Source organism: Tiliqua scincoides, chromosome 3, assembly GCF_035046505.1.
Source record: "Tiliqua scincoides isolate rTilSci1 chromosome 3, rTilSci1.hap2, whole genome shotgun sequence".
Taxonomy (NCBI): Eukaryota; Metazoa; Chordata; class Lepidosauria; order Squamata; family Scincidae; genus Tiliqua; species Tiliqua scincoides.
Genome location: NC_089823.1, coordinates 72,236,607 through 72,253,427, shown reverse-complemented (window position 1 = coordinate 72,253,427; position 16,821 = coordinate 72,236,607). Strand labels below are relative to the sequence as shown.

Genomic DNA, 16,821 nt, shown 5'->3' with positions numbered 1-16,821 from the left:
GTACAATGTGAATTACCTAAAATCAAGGCACCTAACATGAGTGTAACTCATTACATCCTTGAGAAACCCCCAATTCCCATGAGCAGTTTTTTTTTTGGGGGGGGGATGACTGCAAAAATTGCTTTGGGGAAAATTGAACTTATATTGAGCTTGATCTGATACCTGTTAGTAGGTCTTGCTAGAAGTATCAACTATTGTGTTACTTTCCAGATTTTACTTTTTAAGTTTTCTTCTGTTTTATGCAGAAATTCAATAATTTTTTTAGAACCACTTTATCTCCCTCACTTTCATCCTCAACTAGTTTTAAACACATTTCAACTGACAGTTCCCAATGCCCATCTCTTAATATAAAAGTAAGAATGTGAAATACATTTGAAAAACAGAGAATTCAAATCAACATAGATAGATGTTCTATGCAAACCCACTGCTCAAATACCAGAAAATAGCTGGGAGCATAATTTTTCCTGCAGGTTTCACTCATTGCTAAAAACCCAGCATGCAGATTTCCACATGGAAGATGCCCGGGGCAGCCAAGTATTAAAGGGCTCACAGAAAGATACATGGAGCAAACGTAAAGGGCAAGCTATATAATCAATTAATGCACTGATAGCCCATTCAGGAACCAAGGAAATTGTGGCCTTGGCAGCAGCTTTCATTCTCAGAGAGTATTCAAGAACAATTCCGAAACTGTTGGAATGACAAAAGAAATTCAGCTTCTAAAGAGAATCAAAATCTCCCTCTGCTGGGAAGATGTAACTTTTATTTACTAAAATAGGTTGTTTGCTTCATGACAAGAAAGACTTATTAGAATTTTATACTCCAGTCTTATACTTCAGATATGCCAGCATATCACTATGTACACCAGTGCAATGACAGCCCCGCAGGCACAGAACACACAAAACATTAATGGTCACACCTGTCTTTTTGCTCACACACTGTTGCATCTGGTACAGACTTACATGTAACAAACAGCTGTTTCATGTGCGTAGAATTCAACTTTATGATGAATCAAACTGATCAGGTTCTATGTATGTTTTCTGAGCAACTTTCATGTGTTGAAAATCCATACTCCATATTGTTGCTCATCATAAAGTACACGTGGCTATTTTTATTGCATGTTTTCACGTACGATCAAATTAATATGTCAGATATTTGCACACAATTCTCACAGAATACATCAGGGATAGGAAAATCCAGTGTGGCTTGACTCGAACTGAGTTGCCGAATGACCGCCCCCCGTGACTCAACTCAAAAAAAGAGTATAATGGGGGCACTTTGAGTCTCCAAGTCACCCTTTAGTGACTCTAATGGACTTGAGTCACATCACCCCCCTTTTAAAAAGCCTGCTGTGAAAAAATGGGGCTGCTGCCAGGGTGTGTGTGTGTGGGAAGTTCTCTTTACTTGCTCCCCTGCTGTCCTCACCCATCTGTAAACAGGGCGGGAGGGGGTAGGATGGACTGCGAGAAAGTGGGGAAAGAAGCGGCAAGAGGAAGGAGGGTCACAAGCAGCAGCTATGAGGTGTACCAGGACGACCCGATCCTTGACAGCCCTACTCAGAAGTAGTCCCACTGTAGCTGGTCATTCAATGAGAATTCCTTCTCCCTTTCCATGTGATTGGCAAGTGTGATCACTATGAACTTCCTCCCCCCCCCCCATGCCCACCTCCTTCCTCTCCCTTGGCTTCTCCAGTCAATCATGGCAAAAACCTCCCCTTGGCTTCTCCTCCTGCTCTCCCTCAGCCAATGGAAGTATGAGAATGCCCATCCTTTGTCCAATGATCATGTGTTCCTTCCTTCCTATCAGAGACAGGAAAAAGAGCCCAGTCCCATCTCCCCATTCCTGCTCACATTAACCCTTTCCTGTCTCCCGACTGGAACTTCCCTGCTGGTCGCCCATCAGAATGCTGCCCCACGAGGTATTCCATGCTGTGAAAACAGTAAGCAAGCACACCCAGGCACAGGCAGACTTGAGTCAGCATGCGTGGGGATGAGTGCTGTGTCGGGGGTGCCCTGACTCAAGTTTTTTTTCAGAATCTTTCACACATGGGACTCACAAGTTGCTGAGTCACCCAAAATCATGCATTTTTGCAACTCAAGTCTAAGTCACTGACTCAAGTTCCCAACCCTGGAATACATAGTCTTAAGTAGTATATCTGAAGACCAATTTATATTACACTCCTATCCTACATTTTAAAATATTTATTTCCTGTTTGAGTGTCTGATTTTATCTCATAAGAAAAACTTAATTATCCTTTAAAAGGAAAACCAACTTTTAATTAGCTTAATAGCTTGAACTAACTCTGCCAGTGACAACCATGAATATAATGCTTCATAATTTTGGATCTTGATTCTACATTTGTGATCTTATTGCATTCACTGCATAAGGAATCATTAAAATGCTTGTAGGGGTAGTGTTTAAAATTAATGTTCCCAGGAATTGTTTAAAAGAGAATAGACTTGAGTGGTGAAAGTAAACTCAAAGCTTAGTCTTGGGTATGGAATAAATTGTCTTCAAAGAAAGGAAATAGTAAGTCAAAAGATTTTGAGAAGGAAGAGAATCACATGAAAATCATATTTTATTCATCTTATATAAAACCATGGCCCAGATCAAACTGATGGTCTTCAGTAGCCACCAGCTCACTTCTGCACATGCCCGAGAAGATCATAAGCAACAGACCCAATCATCGATCAGGGTTTCTTGCATGTCACAACTTGCTTGTGAAAAACAGCATGGTCCTAACCTAGCTAATCCACATACATGGAAGCCTACTCCTGCATGTGGATATTCCTAGTTCAATGGTTCCCAACCTGAGGTATGTGTACCCCTGGTGTACTTGCCAAGACCTTTAGGGGAAAAAGAATTGAATAATGGTGGGAAAAGACAGGTCTGTATTAGAATGCCTTGCAGAGCTGGAATTAGAATGCCTTGTGGGGCTAATTGTGGGGTGCAGTTTATGGAAATGGGCTACCAAGGGGTATGCAAGTGAAAAAAAGTTAGGAACCACTGTTGCTTGCTGTAATCTTTCATTTTGATCTTTAGCAAATTCTTTCTATTTTCCTGTGTTCCAAGCAGTTGTACATTCTGCTTAGGAAAAACATGTTAAAAAGCACTGTATTGCTGAATATGTGTCAATTTTCTTTTTCTGTTCAGAGTATGCGATTTTTAGAACATTTTCTTTTCCAATTAAGACAATCCTAAATGACCAGCTGAAAACATAATTGGAACTGTGTATTTAGAAATATATTTAAAAACTCTATCTGGAAAGGTTTGATGTTCTTCTAAAGACAGCAAAGTTCAGATACATATAAAAGTATGCAGACAATCTCTATTACCTTTAAGTTAAAACACCCATTTTTTTTTTCTTACCGGGAATCTCCATTTGTAAGACACAAATGGAGTCTTATCCAGTGCTTCCCAAACTCCTACAAGGGAGTCAGGAGCCCTGTAAATTGCTGCAGGGGAGGGGTGAAGCAGCAACGTGATTCCCAGATTGTGCTGCTGCCAGGGATAGGAGGGGGTTTTTCTACTTACTTGCAGTCAGCATTCCTACAAAACTGACCTAAAAAAAAGGCACCTCTGGTTTCGACATGAAAACCAGAAGTGCCCTTTTTTCCCTGTCTTTTAAACAGTTTTGCAGGCACATTCTGCACCTCCCACGACTGCAACGCTGGCTGCAAGTAAGTAGCTTTCTTCCCTTAAAGGGGCATTGGATAGTGCTCTGCAGGCTGGTGGATCACAACCTACCAGTTTGGGAACAACTGTTTTACTCCATAGAACTATAAAATAATCAAATTCTAACTTCAATGTGAAGTAATTAACAAGTGATGCAATATTACCTGTAGTAGTTTCCATCTTCCATTCAAGTCTTCCAAGCGGTTGAGAGTATATGGAGAAAGCAGTATCTCATACGAGGGAAACTGATGAGCTAAATCATTAACATTGTTCACGTTCTCTTTAAGAGGTGCAATTTCCACTCGGTAAACCTGAGTAAAGAAACAAAACATTAAATAATGAAGTTGTAGATGGAATTATTTTTTATGACTAAAAGAGCCCCATTCCTGTAGACTGTGCAAACTAGCTGTACAACAACACAGGGTCAGCTCCTGGGATTCCAGCAATATTGCATTGTTCTGGTATTGATATTCGGATATGGCCATCTACAGTAAATCCATGGGAGACATTGTTGCTCTAGAGCTGATAATGAAGGCAATACTGGAGGAGCAAGTAAAAATTCTAGAGGTGACAAAGAATGGATAAAAAACCTAGAAAGACTGCAACCAATAGCAAACAGCTGGACACAGGAGCATCCTTCTGGCTCTATGATGCAAGCTGGTGACCCATCTGGACTGAAGTGTGAGGTCTATCTCAAAGGCTGTCAGGTTTGGGATAGGATGAACAATTTGACTGTTTGGACCCCCTTTCTAGTTGACCTGTAAAAGCTATGGTTGCCTAGAGGCAACTTCAGATTTGAGTCAGGTTGGTAAAACCTGGGGGGAAACAATGGTACTCTGGTCTTGTACAGGTTAGGTGCCCACACTAAAGGGAGAGGGAGTCTCCTATAATTATATTATAGATGTCTCCTATACAGGTGTGCGCCACTTTGCGATGTTCCGGCATGACATGTGGTCATGTGGTTGTCAGGGGTGCACACCCCAGCCTCCGAAAACAAGTGTTATCTGAGCCTCTCAGAGGCAGTGCACATCCGCACGCCTCCTCTGCAAGGCTCAGTCTGAAGGAAATTGCATATCTCAAATAATTTCCAGTTTTCTCCCTGAAACTGGAAGTCATGAGAGAGACGCGATTCCCCTCAGTCTGAGCACTGCAGAGGCAGCGAGCAGACGCGCCCTGCCTCTGGGAAGCTCAGACGACCCTCCAGAGGGGAGAGGGCGGAGCATCCCCTTCCATGCAGAGGGACTGGATTGTTTCAAGCGCCACTTGATGACAGAGATCATAGTCCTGATCCCTGACGTTAAATGGCACACGACTGTACACACACGATCAATACTGCATGTTGATTATTATACACCATTAATTAATAAATGTGACCCATTTTACCCAGTAACAATGTGTCATTTGTGGCAAGGGGTCTAAGGGAAAAGAAGAGACATCTAGTAAGGCATCATCCTAATGGCTGTGGAAGTGGGTCTACTCCTTTTGCCCCAGGTCTATATTTTAAGTAGAAAGTTTCAAGGCAAGTAGAGAAGAGATGAGTAAATGAGAAAACATTTATGGAAAAAGTACAGAGTTTAACTGTAGACAACCCCAGAGAACACTGCAATCAACCACATAAATTAACATCTGTGAAATATTTGGTCAGTGTTCTTTTAAAACCCGTGACAGCAAATTCAGTTCAATATATTCTGCAATAATATCAGGCTTGGCTTATAGACTTAAGAAGATATTGAATAATTTGATTTTCTATATTAATTTTCTTTCACCAGGACAGCTACAGCTTTCATTTTCTGCTTTTATTGGCAGAGGTGAAATGGGTTTTCACTGGACTAAAGCTTTGTGTTTCCTCCCTATTTTTAATTTCTATTTCAATAAGACTCAGGCCTTTTTGCGGTTAATAAAAAGAGAGTGGATTAAATATGGACACATGATGCAGAAATGGTTTCTCTTCCTGGTATGTTAAACACCAATTAATACAAAACATACAGCAACATTCTATCAAACTACCAAGAAACAGAAGCTATCCCACCCTTTGAAAGAGGCCCCATATTTTATTTATTTATTTATTTATTTATTGGATTTATATTCCATCTTTCTCCCAGAAGGGCACCCAAGGCGGCTAACAATCAAGATTAAAATACAAAGCAGGATAAAATACAAATAAGCATTTAAAAAGAACAATTAAAAACAAAACCAGATAAAATGCAGTCAGCCGATAAAAACACACAGTACATAAGAACATAAGAACAGCCCCACTGGATCAGGCCATAGGCCCATCTAGTCCAGCTTCCTGTATCTCACAGCGGTCCACCAAATGCCCCAGGGAGCACACCAGATAACAAGAGACCTCATCCTGATGCCCTCCCTTGCATCTGGCATTCTGACATAACCCATTTCTAAAATCAGGAGGTTGCACATACACATACATCATGGCTTGTAACCTGTAATGGATTTTTCCTCCAGAAACTTGTCCAATCCCCTTTTAAAGGCGTCTAGGCTAGACGCCAGCACCACATCCTCCGGCAAGGAGTTCCACAGGGAAGTTCTCCCCTTCCCTTCCTCTGTCATATTCCTTGTGTCTATTTCCAAATTAAGAGCCCTTTGGAGCAGAGATCTCTCTGTTGTAAAGCACTGTATGCAGATGGCTCCATATAAATAAATTAGCAGTCATCATCAATTATCATCATCCTAATGTAGCACAATCTCATGCATGTCCACTCAAAAGTAGGTCCTGCAGTGTTCAATGGCACCCACTCCCATGAAAATATGCACAGGATTGCAGCCCAAAGTTGCAGTCCCATGCACCCTTCCCTGGGAGCAAGTGCCACTGAACACCGCGGGAACCACTTCTGAATAGACATGCATAAGATTGCACTGCTAGTCTGTTAACTGCCATAATACCTTTATGCCTTGATGTTAGTGTACCTTTTGTTCGGTGTACTTATGGAAGCTTATGCCAGAAGAATGCTGTTCTTTCAGGTGCTGCAAGACTCTTCTTATGCTAAAAGTACATTAAACACGAAACACTATCTGTGTTCACAAAAGTATGAGATTAAATAGGAAGTTAAGAAGTTAAAAGAAGTTGCTTCCCCCAGTGGCATGGCTGAGGGGGGGTGCCGGCTGCACCGGGTGATGCACACGGGGGGGTGGGGTGACACCACTACTCGTCCTACCAGAAAAAATGAGGCCTTCCAAAAGACTTAAAGGAGCATTCTCATGGCAGGCAGACTGATGGTGAGTAAGCAGTGACGTGAAAGGAGACCGGTTGCTATTGTTCAGTTTGCTTTTTCCCAACAATAGTAATATGTCCCCAGGTCTTCTTTCACAAGAAAGCAGCAAATGTCTGCAGAAAAAACCATTTTCTGGTAGATTTTATAGCAGGGCTGGACAAACTTGCTTAACGAAAGAGCCACATATGGTAAACTTCAGATATTTGACAGCTGCAGGAAAGAAGTAAAAGACATCATTTATAAAAGCAGCTCTTATTGGACTTCGGAGGTTTTCCTAAATAAAAAGTCTTCAAGCCCCACTGCCCCACATAATTGTGTTACATAATCTCTGCTTTTGAGTAGTGAGAAATGCTTGCAGTTTTGCTTCCTTTGGATAAGGCAGATCTCTTACATTGTAGGTAAGCAACTGTAGCTCACATGCCTGTTTGGGATAGCTTGTGGCAGACAAAGGGCTGCTGCCACCTCCTCTGCAATTGATTGGCCAGCAACTAGTCACATAGGAGAGGAGGAGGAACTTGTGCTTGCTTCTCCCTCTCCGTGTGGTGTGCATGGTTGTGGTGGGCTTCTCTAGGTGACTGTTTGCATCTGATGCAATCCAGGAACATTTCCTCTTCCTCCCCATTGGTTCTGAGATCCCTATTCCATGTCAATTTACTTCTGCTGCTTTGGAGTAAGTCCTCTCTCTCTCTCTCTCTCTCTCTCTCTCTCTCTCTCTCTCTCTCTCTCACACACACACACACACACACACACACACACCCCTTCTCTCTCCATTCAAATGTCAAACTGTGGTTTATTTCACATACAGCCATACCCAGTCCACACATATAAATCCTACCCCTACAAGTGCCCATAGTCCTTAAAGTTACATGCATGTTTATATTTCTTTTTCCTAGAAAACTACATGGAACCAGAAACTGCCAAGTGATTCTGCTTTCATATAACAACAACAGGTATTTATATACCGCCTTTCTGGTCATTGGATCGCTTCTTTGGCTTTATTCAAAGCGGTTGACATGGGCAGGCTTCCTCTAAACCTCCAAAGAAGTCTTTACAATGAATAGAGAAATTCTGTCTTTGAAGAACTGACTACATTTCAGGTGGATCTTCTTACAGTCTAGTCACATTCTGGCTGCCAGCTCCTTCCACACAAAGTACTTCAGAGCTGGCTTCTTTGGCTCTTACCCAAAAGAGCTCTGCTCAACTTGTCAAGGTATTGCTGCTCCTGGGGCTTCTGATGATCTTGAACAGGCAACCTGCAGATGATATTTTTGGGCATAGGCAGCTGTACCCTCTAGACCAGACGTCCTGCCCCATAAATTTGTAAATTTATATAAAATTTGTTTTCTATAAATAGAAAATACATGTGACATTTATTATATCATATGGTCCTGCATGTGGTTATTTCTGTTATTGTAATATATCAGTCATATGTGGATCACATATCAATCCCCTGGGGGCTGGGGATAAGAATAGGCCCTCAGTTTGGCTCAGTTTGGCCCTCAGTTTGGGGATATGTGGATCACATATCAATCCCCTGGGGGCTGGGGATAAGAATAGGCCCTCCGTTTGGCTGTACTTGTCGTAAGAGGCGACTAAACAGCCACCGGGTAGATGGGACACATCAGCCTGGGAAGGCAGCTCATCTGAGAGAAGGAAAACTCTGATCCCAAAGCTCCACTGCCTTGTGGCTACATCCAGTTATGGAAAAGGCTTCAGGAGTCAACCTCGAGGCAAAATCCGGAGCCGGAGTCCCTGAGGCAGTTCATGGCTGAACACAGTCACGTTCTGGCAACTCCTGCGACGCCGCTGGAACCAACCGTATTGGCTTCTGCCTTTCTATTGGACCATTTCAGTGACGTGGAGAGGGGGGATTTGCTGCATGGGTAACAGCCTATCCTCCATACCTATTTTACCCCGGCTTCATGCACTGGAGAGGACACTCTGTTTCAGAACCACCATTCAGAGCGTGACACCATAGTCTTCTGAGACTGAAGGATGTCAACATATGGATCACAACCTGAAGCACCACAATGCTTCCATCCATGACAGCTGCAGACCCAATCCTGATTACTCCAGGATCGCGGCTGCGACAGTGGTGGGAGGAAGCATTGTGATCCCAGTCTAGAATGAGTGCCAGCTGCTATTTGTCCTGAGAGAGAAACTCTCATTGGCTGAAATGGATGCTTCTCCTTTGGGGGAAAAACAGTTGCAGGAGGTAACCAATGCTGTGGATGAAAAGCATTGAAGCACCTCCCACAGCACTATAGTCTCATTCCTCCACAGGTGTCATTAATGGTACAGCAAGTATGGCCTGTAGAAAGCCCTGCTTTGAATAATATGCCAGGTTGCTAAAGAAACTTAACAAAGCTCTGTACACAATACCTGATAATGCAGAATTAGTAAAAGGGTTTGCCACAATATTGCTGCATTTTATAAAACCTCTAATGGTGAAAAGAGCAGTACATGTTAATTCAGATTTGCTTAGAACAGTATTGATAAATTCAGTAATATAGAAGATCTGCTATGCAGCATTTTCCCAAAGTAGTTCCATGTTTCCTGATTCCTATTACTCTCCTTAAAGAGAAGACTCGTCACATACTTAATCTGTACATTAAAGTGATGTATTTTAATAAAGTGATAAAGCATAAAGTGGTACATAAAGTATCTCTAATGCTAGGTTTGTGAATAGTATCCAACATGAACTAAGCAGCTTGTTCAAGAATCACCCCAGAAAAACTATGACTACCCAATTCTTATGTAATGTTTTACTTGGACAATTCAACAAGTGAAGTTGTGGGTGTCATTCGAGGGACAGAGTCAACCCTGGAAGGGAGCAGGCAGGGTGTGGGCCCAGGGCAACTCAACTAGTGTGAAGGCCCCTTATTATGACCATATATTGGTCATGAAAGTGTAGGTCCCAGTGTGGCTACCCCAGTTGCTCTACCCAAGGGATGGCTCTTGGGTACATGGTTTTACACTGTGTAAAACTTTACATCAGAATTGGCATATTATCAACATCTTGCATTTTAGTTGAATTTATTGATCACTAAAGTACTGAACATGCTTAGAACATAACTTAGGGCCCAATTCTGTCCAATTTTCCAGCACCAGTGCAGCCGTGCCGATGGGATGGACACTGCATCCTTTGTTGGGGAGGCAGTCAAGGAAGCCTCCTCAAGGTAAGGGAACATTTGTTCCCTTACCCTGGAGCTGCATTGCGCCTGCACCGGTGCTGGAAAGCTGGATAGGATTGGGTCCTTAGATGGGAATGATCAATATTAAGTTTGAATACAGCAAAGGCTGTTATCAATGCCAAGGAAAGAATTTTGTTTCCTCTTGATGGATGAGTGCGTTTTTCCACATTTTAAAATAAATGTCCGAGTCCTTGGGCTGTTCTGAAAAATAACTAGTAAATAAGCTTATGTCAATAAGAATGGGCTCATTGTGTGCTTACCCAGCTTCAGGGAGTTTCCCTTATGAAATCACTGACTCCAGTTGCTGCAAATAATAGTAACTGCTCAATTCAGATTTTCCATTTATTCGCCCCTCTTTTCCCTAGCCACATGTGCATCAACTTGATAACAAGTCAAATGCAGCATTCAGATATCCTATCCAAATTATTCAATTGAATGCCACTGTAACATTTTATTTCTCATTTGTATTATTGAAATTGTGGGGCTATCCCAGCACATGGCATTGGGAAAATATGCTTTTGAGAGTGGTCAATATCGTATTCCCAATTCCTCCCAAGGAATGATTGTTTCTCATAAGCAGAACAGTAAAATAAAACCATGCCTTCAATGGACTCTGATAACATTACATTGTTTTCTTTCTGCTACTGTTTATTGTTAAATGCTTTGAAATTGTATTTTTTAATTTGGTTTTATGCTCTTGTTTGTGAAAGTGTTGCTTGTCCCAGATGGTGGAAATGCTTAGAACTGATTAGCTTGTGGACAATCGTTAGACCTCTCTAATATTAACAAATTCCAAGAAATAGGGTTGGAAAGAGTTGCCCTGGAAAGCAGGTTGACTGTCCAAATGCACATTCCTACTATGGCTTTGCCAAAGTAGATATAATTGAGAAGAAGATAATACAACACTACTAGGAAGTGCTAATTGTGTAGCTGGTTATACAGGAAGTCTGTTTTAGGTGTCCTTCAGTGCATATGTTTTGCTGTTAGATTAAACACACAAAATCTTTTATACATTGCCCAGTTCTAAAAGAGGGAATTAAAAAAAAAAAAAACACCTTTGTGCATTCTCTAAATCACAGCTCAAACACAGAGGGTGTTGCTGCTCCTTTCCACTTAGAGTCTGTAAACTGATCCAAATAGGTTGAAAAGGGTTCAGTTGTTTTGTTTCGTTTTCTCCTCTCCATTCAGGGAGCCTGAGGTTGTGCAGAGATCATCAAAGAGAAGACTGCCTGCCTTTTCCTGATGGCCCTGCCCTGATTAGATCAGAAAGTTCAGCTGAAATCCCTCCTCAAAAGCCTTTGTCAGTGACTGGGCTCTAAAGCTGAATTGCACACAGCCCATACCGAGTTTAATTGTGAATGTGAAAGACTGTTTGGCCTTTTAAACTCAGAATGTCCTTTTTGCATCTCAATAGCTTTCTTTAAAGTTTTTTTTCCACCAAAAGCTTTTGAATGACTTCCTTGGATTTTGCAAAAGGCACCTAGATTTAGTTGTTTTGTAGGCTGCAACACTGTATACTTAATTATATACAGATTATAGGCTTACATTTGCCATTATATCAACTATGAGCCATAATTACAGTAGCTGTACCAATAAATGCATATTCATTTCACACAGATGTATCTGAGATTAGTGTGTAGGCACACACTGCAGCTCACATGTTTTGAGTAAATTCTTCATTTGTTATGCCAGTGTGATGTACTTCTGACACGTAGCTGTAGGGTCTGACATATGTAGTGCCTGCCAAGCCAGACAGCCCATGCCAAGAGGGAAACCTGAATTGTAATGTAGTTAAGTTCATGAAGGCAGCCCCTACCTCTGTCCCAATGCTAGGATATTGTTAAAGCCACTAACTCAAGAAGTGGTATTTAAATATTTCATACTGTCTAGACCAGGGGTCTCCAAACATTTTGACCAGAGGGCCATATCAAATATCTGGCATGGTGTTGAGGGCCGGCAAAAATTTAAATATAAAATTTATATAAATAAATTAGAGATGGAACTTAGATGAGTGAATAAATGAATGAATGGGCTGATTCCTTCAAACTCTCTGGCCCTTAGAACACCCTCCAGATGCAATCAGAACACAGCTCTGGTCATGTTCAGTCGAGTGTTCAGTTCTCTTTTAGGGGATAAGAGGCTGGCCTTGGGCCGGATAGAAGTTTGCCGTGGGCCGCATCTAGCCCCTGGGCCGGGGTTTGGAGACCCATGGTCTAGACTCATGGGTGCTCCAACTCTTCTTGAGCTCTGAATCTATGCACATGGCCTTGGGATGATGTTCCACTGACATGAATGAGCCATTTCCAAGTCAGCTGACATTATTATGCTATTGCAAGCATTGCTGTCTGTGTTTCTGCCCCAAATGCAACCATCAAAAGTGTCCCTCAATATACAGTCGCATCAAGTATATTAAAATAATCAAAGCAAATGTCAGTAACACCAACAACTGACAACTGACAGATCTGCAACCCTTGCTAAGTAGTCAAAGAGGTTCTTTTGAAAGTGGTCTCCTCTGATATTTAGCATCCCCTTCCTGGGCTCAGTCTGCCTTCCCAGGTTCATGCGGGCTTTTATCAGCAATATTGCTGTTCGAGTTTGAGTAGACCCACCAGCCAGCAGGTACCTTCCCTGGGGCAAGAAACCAATGTTCCCTTATCCTGAGGTGACCTCCAGAGGCCAAAACACCCCTTCAGAATGCAGTGGATGACACGTTGGTACACCTTTATGGCTGTATGGAGAGCTCAGAAGGATTGGGCTGTTTCCATTACACAAGACAGGTCAGCACCCTCATCCAAGGCTAAGTCGGGAGTAAGGGTGGTCTTATTATTTACTGACTTGTCATAAAACAGCAGCAGTTTTAGAAATGGTTTATAATTTATTTTAGAAATGGGTTATGTCAGAATGCCAGATGCAAGGGAGGGCATCAGGATGAGGTCTCTTGTTATCTGGTGTGCTCCCTGAGGCATTTGGTGGGCCGCTGTGAGATACAGGAAGCTGGACTAGATGGGCCTATGGCCTGATCCAGTGGGGCTGTTCTTATGTTCTTACGTTAGTTTCAGACTTGGAGTATTGTTGGTTGGGAGAAGGCTGGGAGAAGGACCAGAAAGTGGAACAGTCACCAACAATAATCCTTCCGTCTCCTGGAATGGCCTATCCTGTCTCCACCACTATAATAGTGGTACTACCACCATACTAATAGTGGCAGCACTACCTCCTACTTGTACCACAAATATATCCCAGTGGCAGGGAAAAACCCCAAAGCAAATACATCTTCCACAATGACACCCATCAACACTACAGTGTCCTGGAGTCCCTCAAAATACATCTCCCTCCCCCCCAATCAACTACCAATAAGCATTGAGACTTGTCTTAGATTATCCACATAGGCAATGGAATAGCTAGTTTTAGCCCATATTATTTTCTGATATGAAAACAGTGACCTAGCTCAGTGCTGTAAAAGTATTTGCCTTTTCTTTTCCATAACTGCTAAAATCAGACAGAGTTGGCATTTTAAGTTTATCCAGCTATGAATCACTACAAAACCAGGCACCAACATCAAATTCTGAAGCAACTTGGAAATGCTAAAAGGATTTCATGGTCTAATGTAGGGAACTGAGTATCTGTGTTGTGCTCAATGTGACATTCACATAATAGCAGACCAGTGACATATTTCAATGTACCATATTAAACATCCCTTGGGGGCTGGGGAAAGAATAGGTCCTCAGTTTGGCTGTACTTGTCGTAAGAGGCAACTGAACAGCCACCGCGTAAATGGGACATTAGCCTGGGAAGGCAGCTCATCTGAGAGAAGGAAAACTCTGATCCCAAACCTCCACTGCCTTGTGGCTACATCCAGTTATGGAAAAGGCTTCAGGAGTCAACCTCGAAGCAAAATCCAGAGCTGGAGTCCCTGAGGCAGTTTGCAGCTGAACACAGTCACGTTCTGGCAACTCCTGCGACGCCGCTGGAACCAACCGTATTGGCCTCTGCCTTTCCATTGGACTATTCCAGCAACGTAGAGAGGGGGGATTTGCTGCATGGGAAACAGTCTATCTTCCTTATCTACTTTACCCAAGCTTCACGCACTGGAGAGGACACTCTGTTCCAGAACCACCATTCAGAGCGTGATAACATAGTCTTCCGAGACTGAAGGATGTCAACAACATATTAAACAAGCCATAAAGAATATTCTACAAGTTAACCAAGAAGAGGCAAAGAATGCAAGAACTATGAAGCATGTTGAAGTTGAAAATATGAGTTTACCACTATATGATAACAATCTATAGAAGATGGCAAGGGATTTTTATGAGCAATTGATCAATAAAGAGATGTCACGGAGATCAAGAAGTACATTACATCAACATCTTCCTACTCATCAGATTTTCTAGTGAATGGGAGATAGAACTAAAGCAATTATTACTTACTGATTAAAAAAAGTGCTGATGTATGATTGCTGTATTTTTCAGTCCTGCCCAACAAAGGGACTGCTAGAATGGCCAGTTCATATTCTCCCCAATTCTTGCTGAGACAAGGGAAACATCTGAATGATTCAAAGGAATACCAAAGACTATATAGCAACAATTGTGGTTTGTAGCGGGATTCTCAAACAGTAATCTTGCAAGCCTGGGGGGGGGGGGTGTCTTGTGATAATAGGAAATTCCATGCGAATTACGGATGGATGGATGTGCTGAGTTCAGGTGGGGCTTTTGTAAGGTTCCCTTTAATCTAAGACTTCAAAGGACTAAAGAGAAAACTCGTACTCACTTTGCAATGAAAACAAAAGGCATTTTCCTTCCTTAAAAGATGCTCCTGCTTTTTGTGGAGAAACAGAAATATGCTCTTATATTCCATTTTGCAAACGAAAGGACCAGCTTAGCTTCTAAATAACAATAAAAAAACTCTATGGGGAAGAGTAATGCTATGTACTTTTGATAAGCCAAGGCTGTGAGACCATGGCTTACTCAAGACCGCCTAAATCAGGGGTGTCAAACATAAGGCTCCCAGGCTGGATGAGCCCCCCTGAAAGTTCTTTCTGGCCTTTAAGCTTTCCCAGGATCACTGTCAGCTGCTCTCAGCTGCTGAGCTGTGCTGAGGTGTAACTGCTAAAAGTGGTGCTTTTTAAAAGTCACTGCTAACCTCCCTGTGAGGTTAATTTTAGGAATAAGTCTAACGTCCATTCATAGTGGGTGGGTAAAATTTTCACCTGTTCCATGATGCTGACGAGAGCTGGAAAAACCTCACCTATAATGTTGAGCTAGGAGAACAATTTTAGTAACTCTTTTTACAAATAAGGGTACATGCTGTGGCTAGAACAATGGATAGGTCAGAAGAAAGAGATTCTAACTGAAATGAAAGTGTTTAAGGAAAGTATTTATAAGATCAGAGGTGAAAAGAGACATCAAGAAATTATAAGGATAGATGCTGAGAATTCATCTCAGAATAGATGAGAGCATAATATGAGTTGATCATATCATGTGAATCAACAAACTGTGGAATGCAGGTCGCTGTGCAGTTACTATGGAGGTGCTTTTTCCTTCGGAAAAAGACTTGGAAGAATATTCGCTTGCAGGAGAAAATGAACAGAAACATGTGTAGATTTTAAAAAAAATAGTAACCTGAACATAACAGCACAAAGGCATGAAATAAAGTAATGGAAACAGATTCTTCCTTTATATTACATGACCTGAAGTTGCTCTTGCCTCACCCTGGATGAAAAGGGTCCTATCAAAATAAATAGATGGCTCACAGTCCTTTCATATAAGATGGTTGTGCACCTGCAAATGGCACCATGACAAGAGAAGAAGTAGTTTCTCTGCCCCTCCACCCATTTTTGAGAAGACAGGATAAATTATGTTCATGACTGCATGGTATGCTAGGATCCCTGAGTAGTAACCAGGCAAGTGGGAGGGTGGCAATGATTATGGCAAACACATCTTTCAAATAATGCCTTCCACACAATGCCTTTCAGGGTTGGACAGCCTCAGCTGTTTCCTAGCACCATAACTTTAGATATCCAGTATACAGAACATATACACGTCATACTCTTTCAACCACTATTTTACAGATAGCGCTGTAACATGTTTGCTATAAAAGTATGTGACCACACAGCTCTGTTATCTGAAGCCAAGCTTTGCACAGCTCAGAGCTTGGTGTTCCCAGAAGTCCTGCAACGGCATCAAGTGGCGTCGCTGAGCATCTGGAAATGATGTTGAGCTACTGCACAGCCAGTGAATGGGTCTGCACAGTGACACTGACCCTTTAGCTAGTGGAAATATTGGTACTATCTACAGGTAATAAATTACAGTCCAAGTATGAATTAGTCAACAGGAGAATTGTGATACTTCAAAATCTCCTCAGCCTTTAAGAATTAGCAAAAAAATGTTGTATTCTGATGTTTAAAAGATTAGAATCAATTTCATGGTCAAGAAAATGTAGGTTAGATTCTATTAAGGAACAACATGAATCTCCACACACTCAACTGTTAAACAAGAGCATTTCCTAAGCTTGGTAATAAAAAGCCAATACTCTAACGCTTAAGCAGCTAAATGGTACAACATTAAACTTGTACATGCTTGGCAGGATCTGCTGCCACCACTAACAAGTAATGTCAAGACTTTATATATATTCTCTTATTACTACCTTGTCTCATTTGTGTGCATACACACTTACACTTCTTTTTAGGACTTCATGTGGTGAGGAAACTACCAAAGATGTGGACAATGTTT

The 16,821-nt window shown here is 41.8% G+C and overlaps 1 protein-coding gene across 4 annotated transcripts in view; it reads right to left on the bottom strand.

Moving 5' to 3' along the window:
* The window catches only part of DMD (dystrophin), a 1,248,719-nt gene that overhangs the window by 228,111 nt on the left and 1,003,787 nt on the right, over positions 1-16,821 (bottom strand). For all 4 annotated transcript variants that reach the window (XM_066619666.1, XM_066619670.1, XM_066619667.1 and 1 more), the window contains one exon: positions 3,837-3,983. In XM_066619666.1, the coding sequence (XP_066475763.1) occupies positions 3,837-3,983 (147 nt within the window). The remainder of the gene's footprint in view (positions 1-3,836; positions 3,984-16,821) is intronic.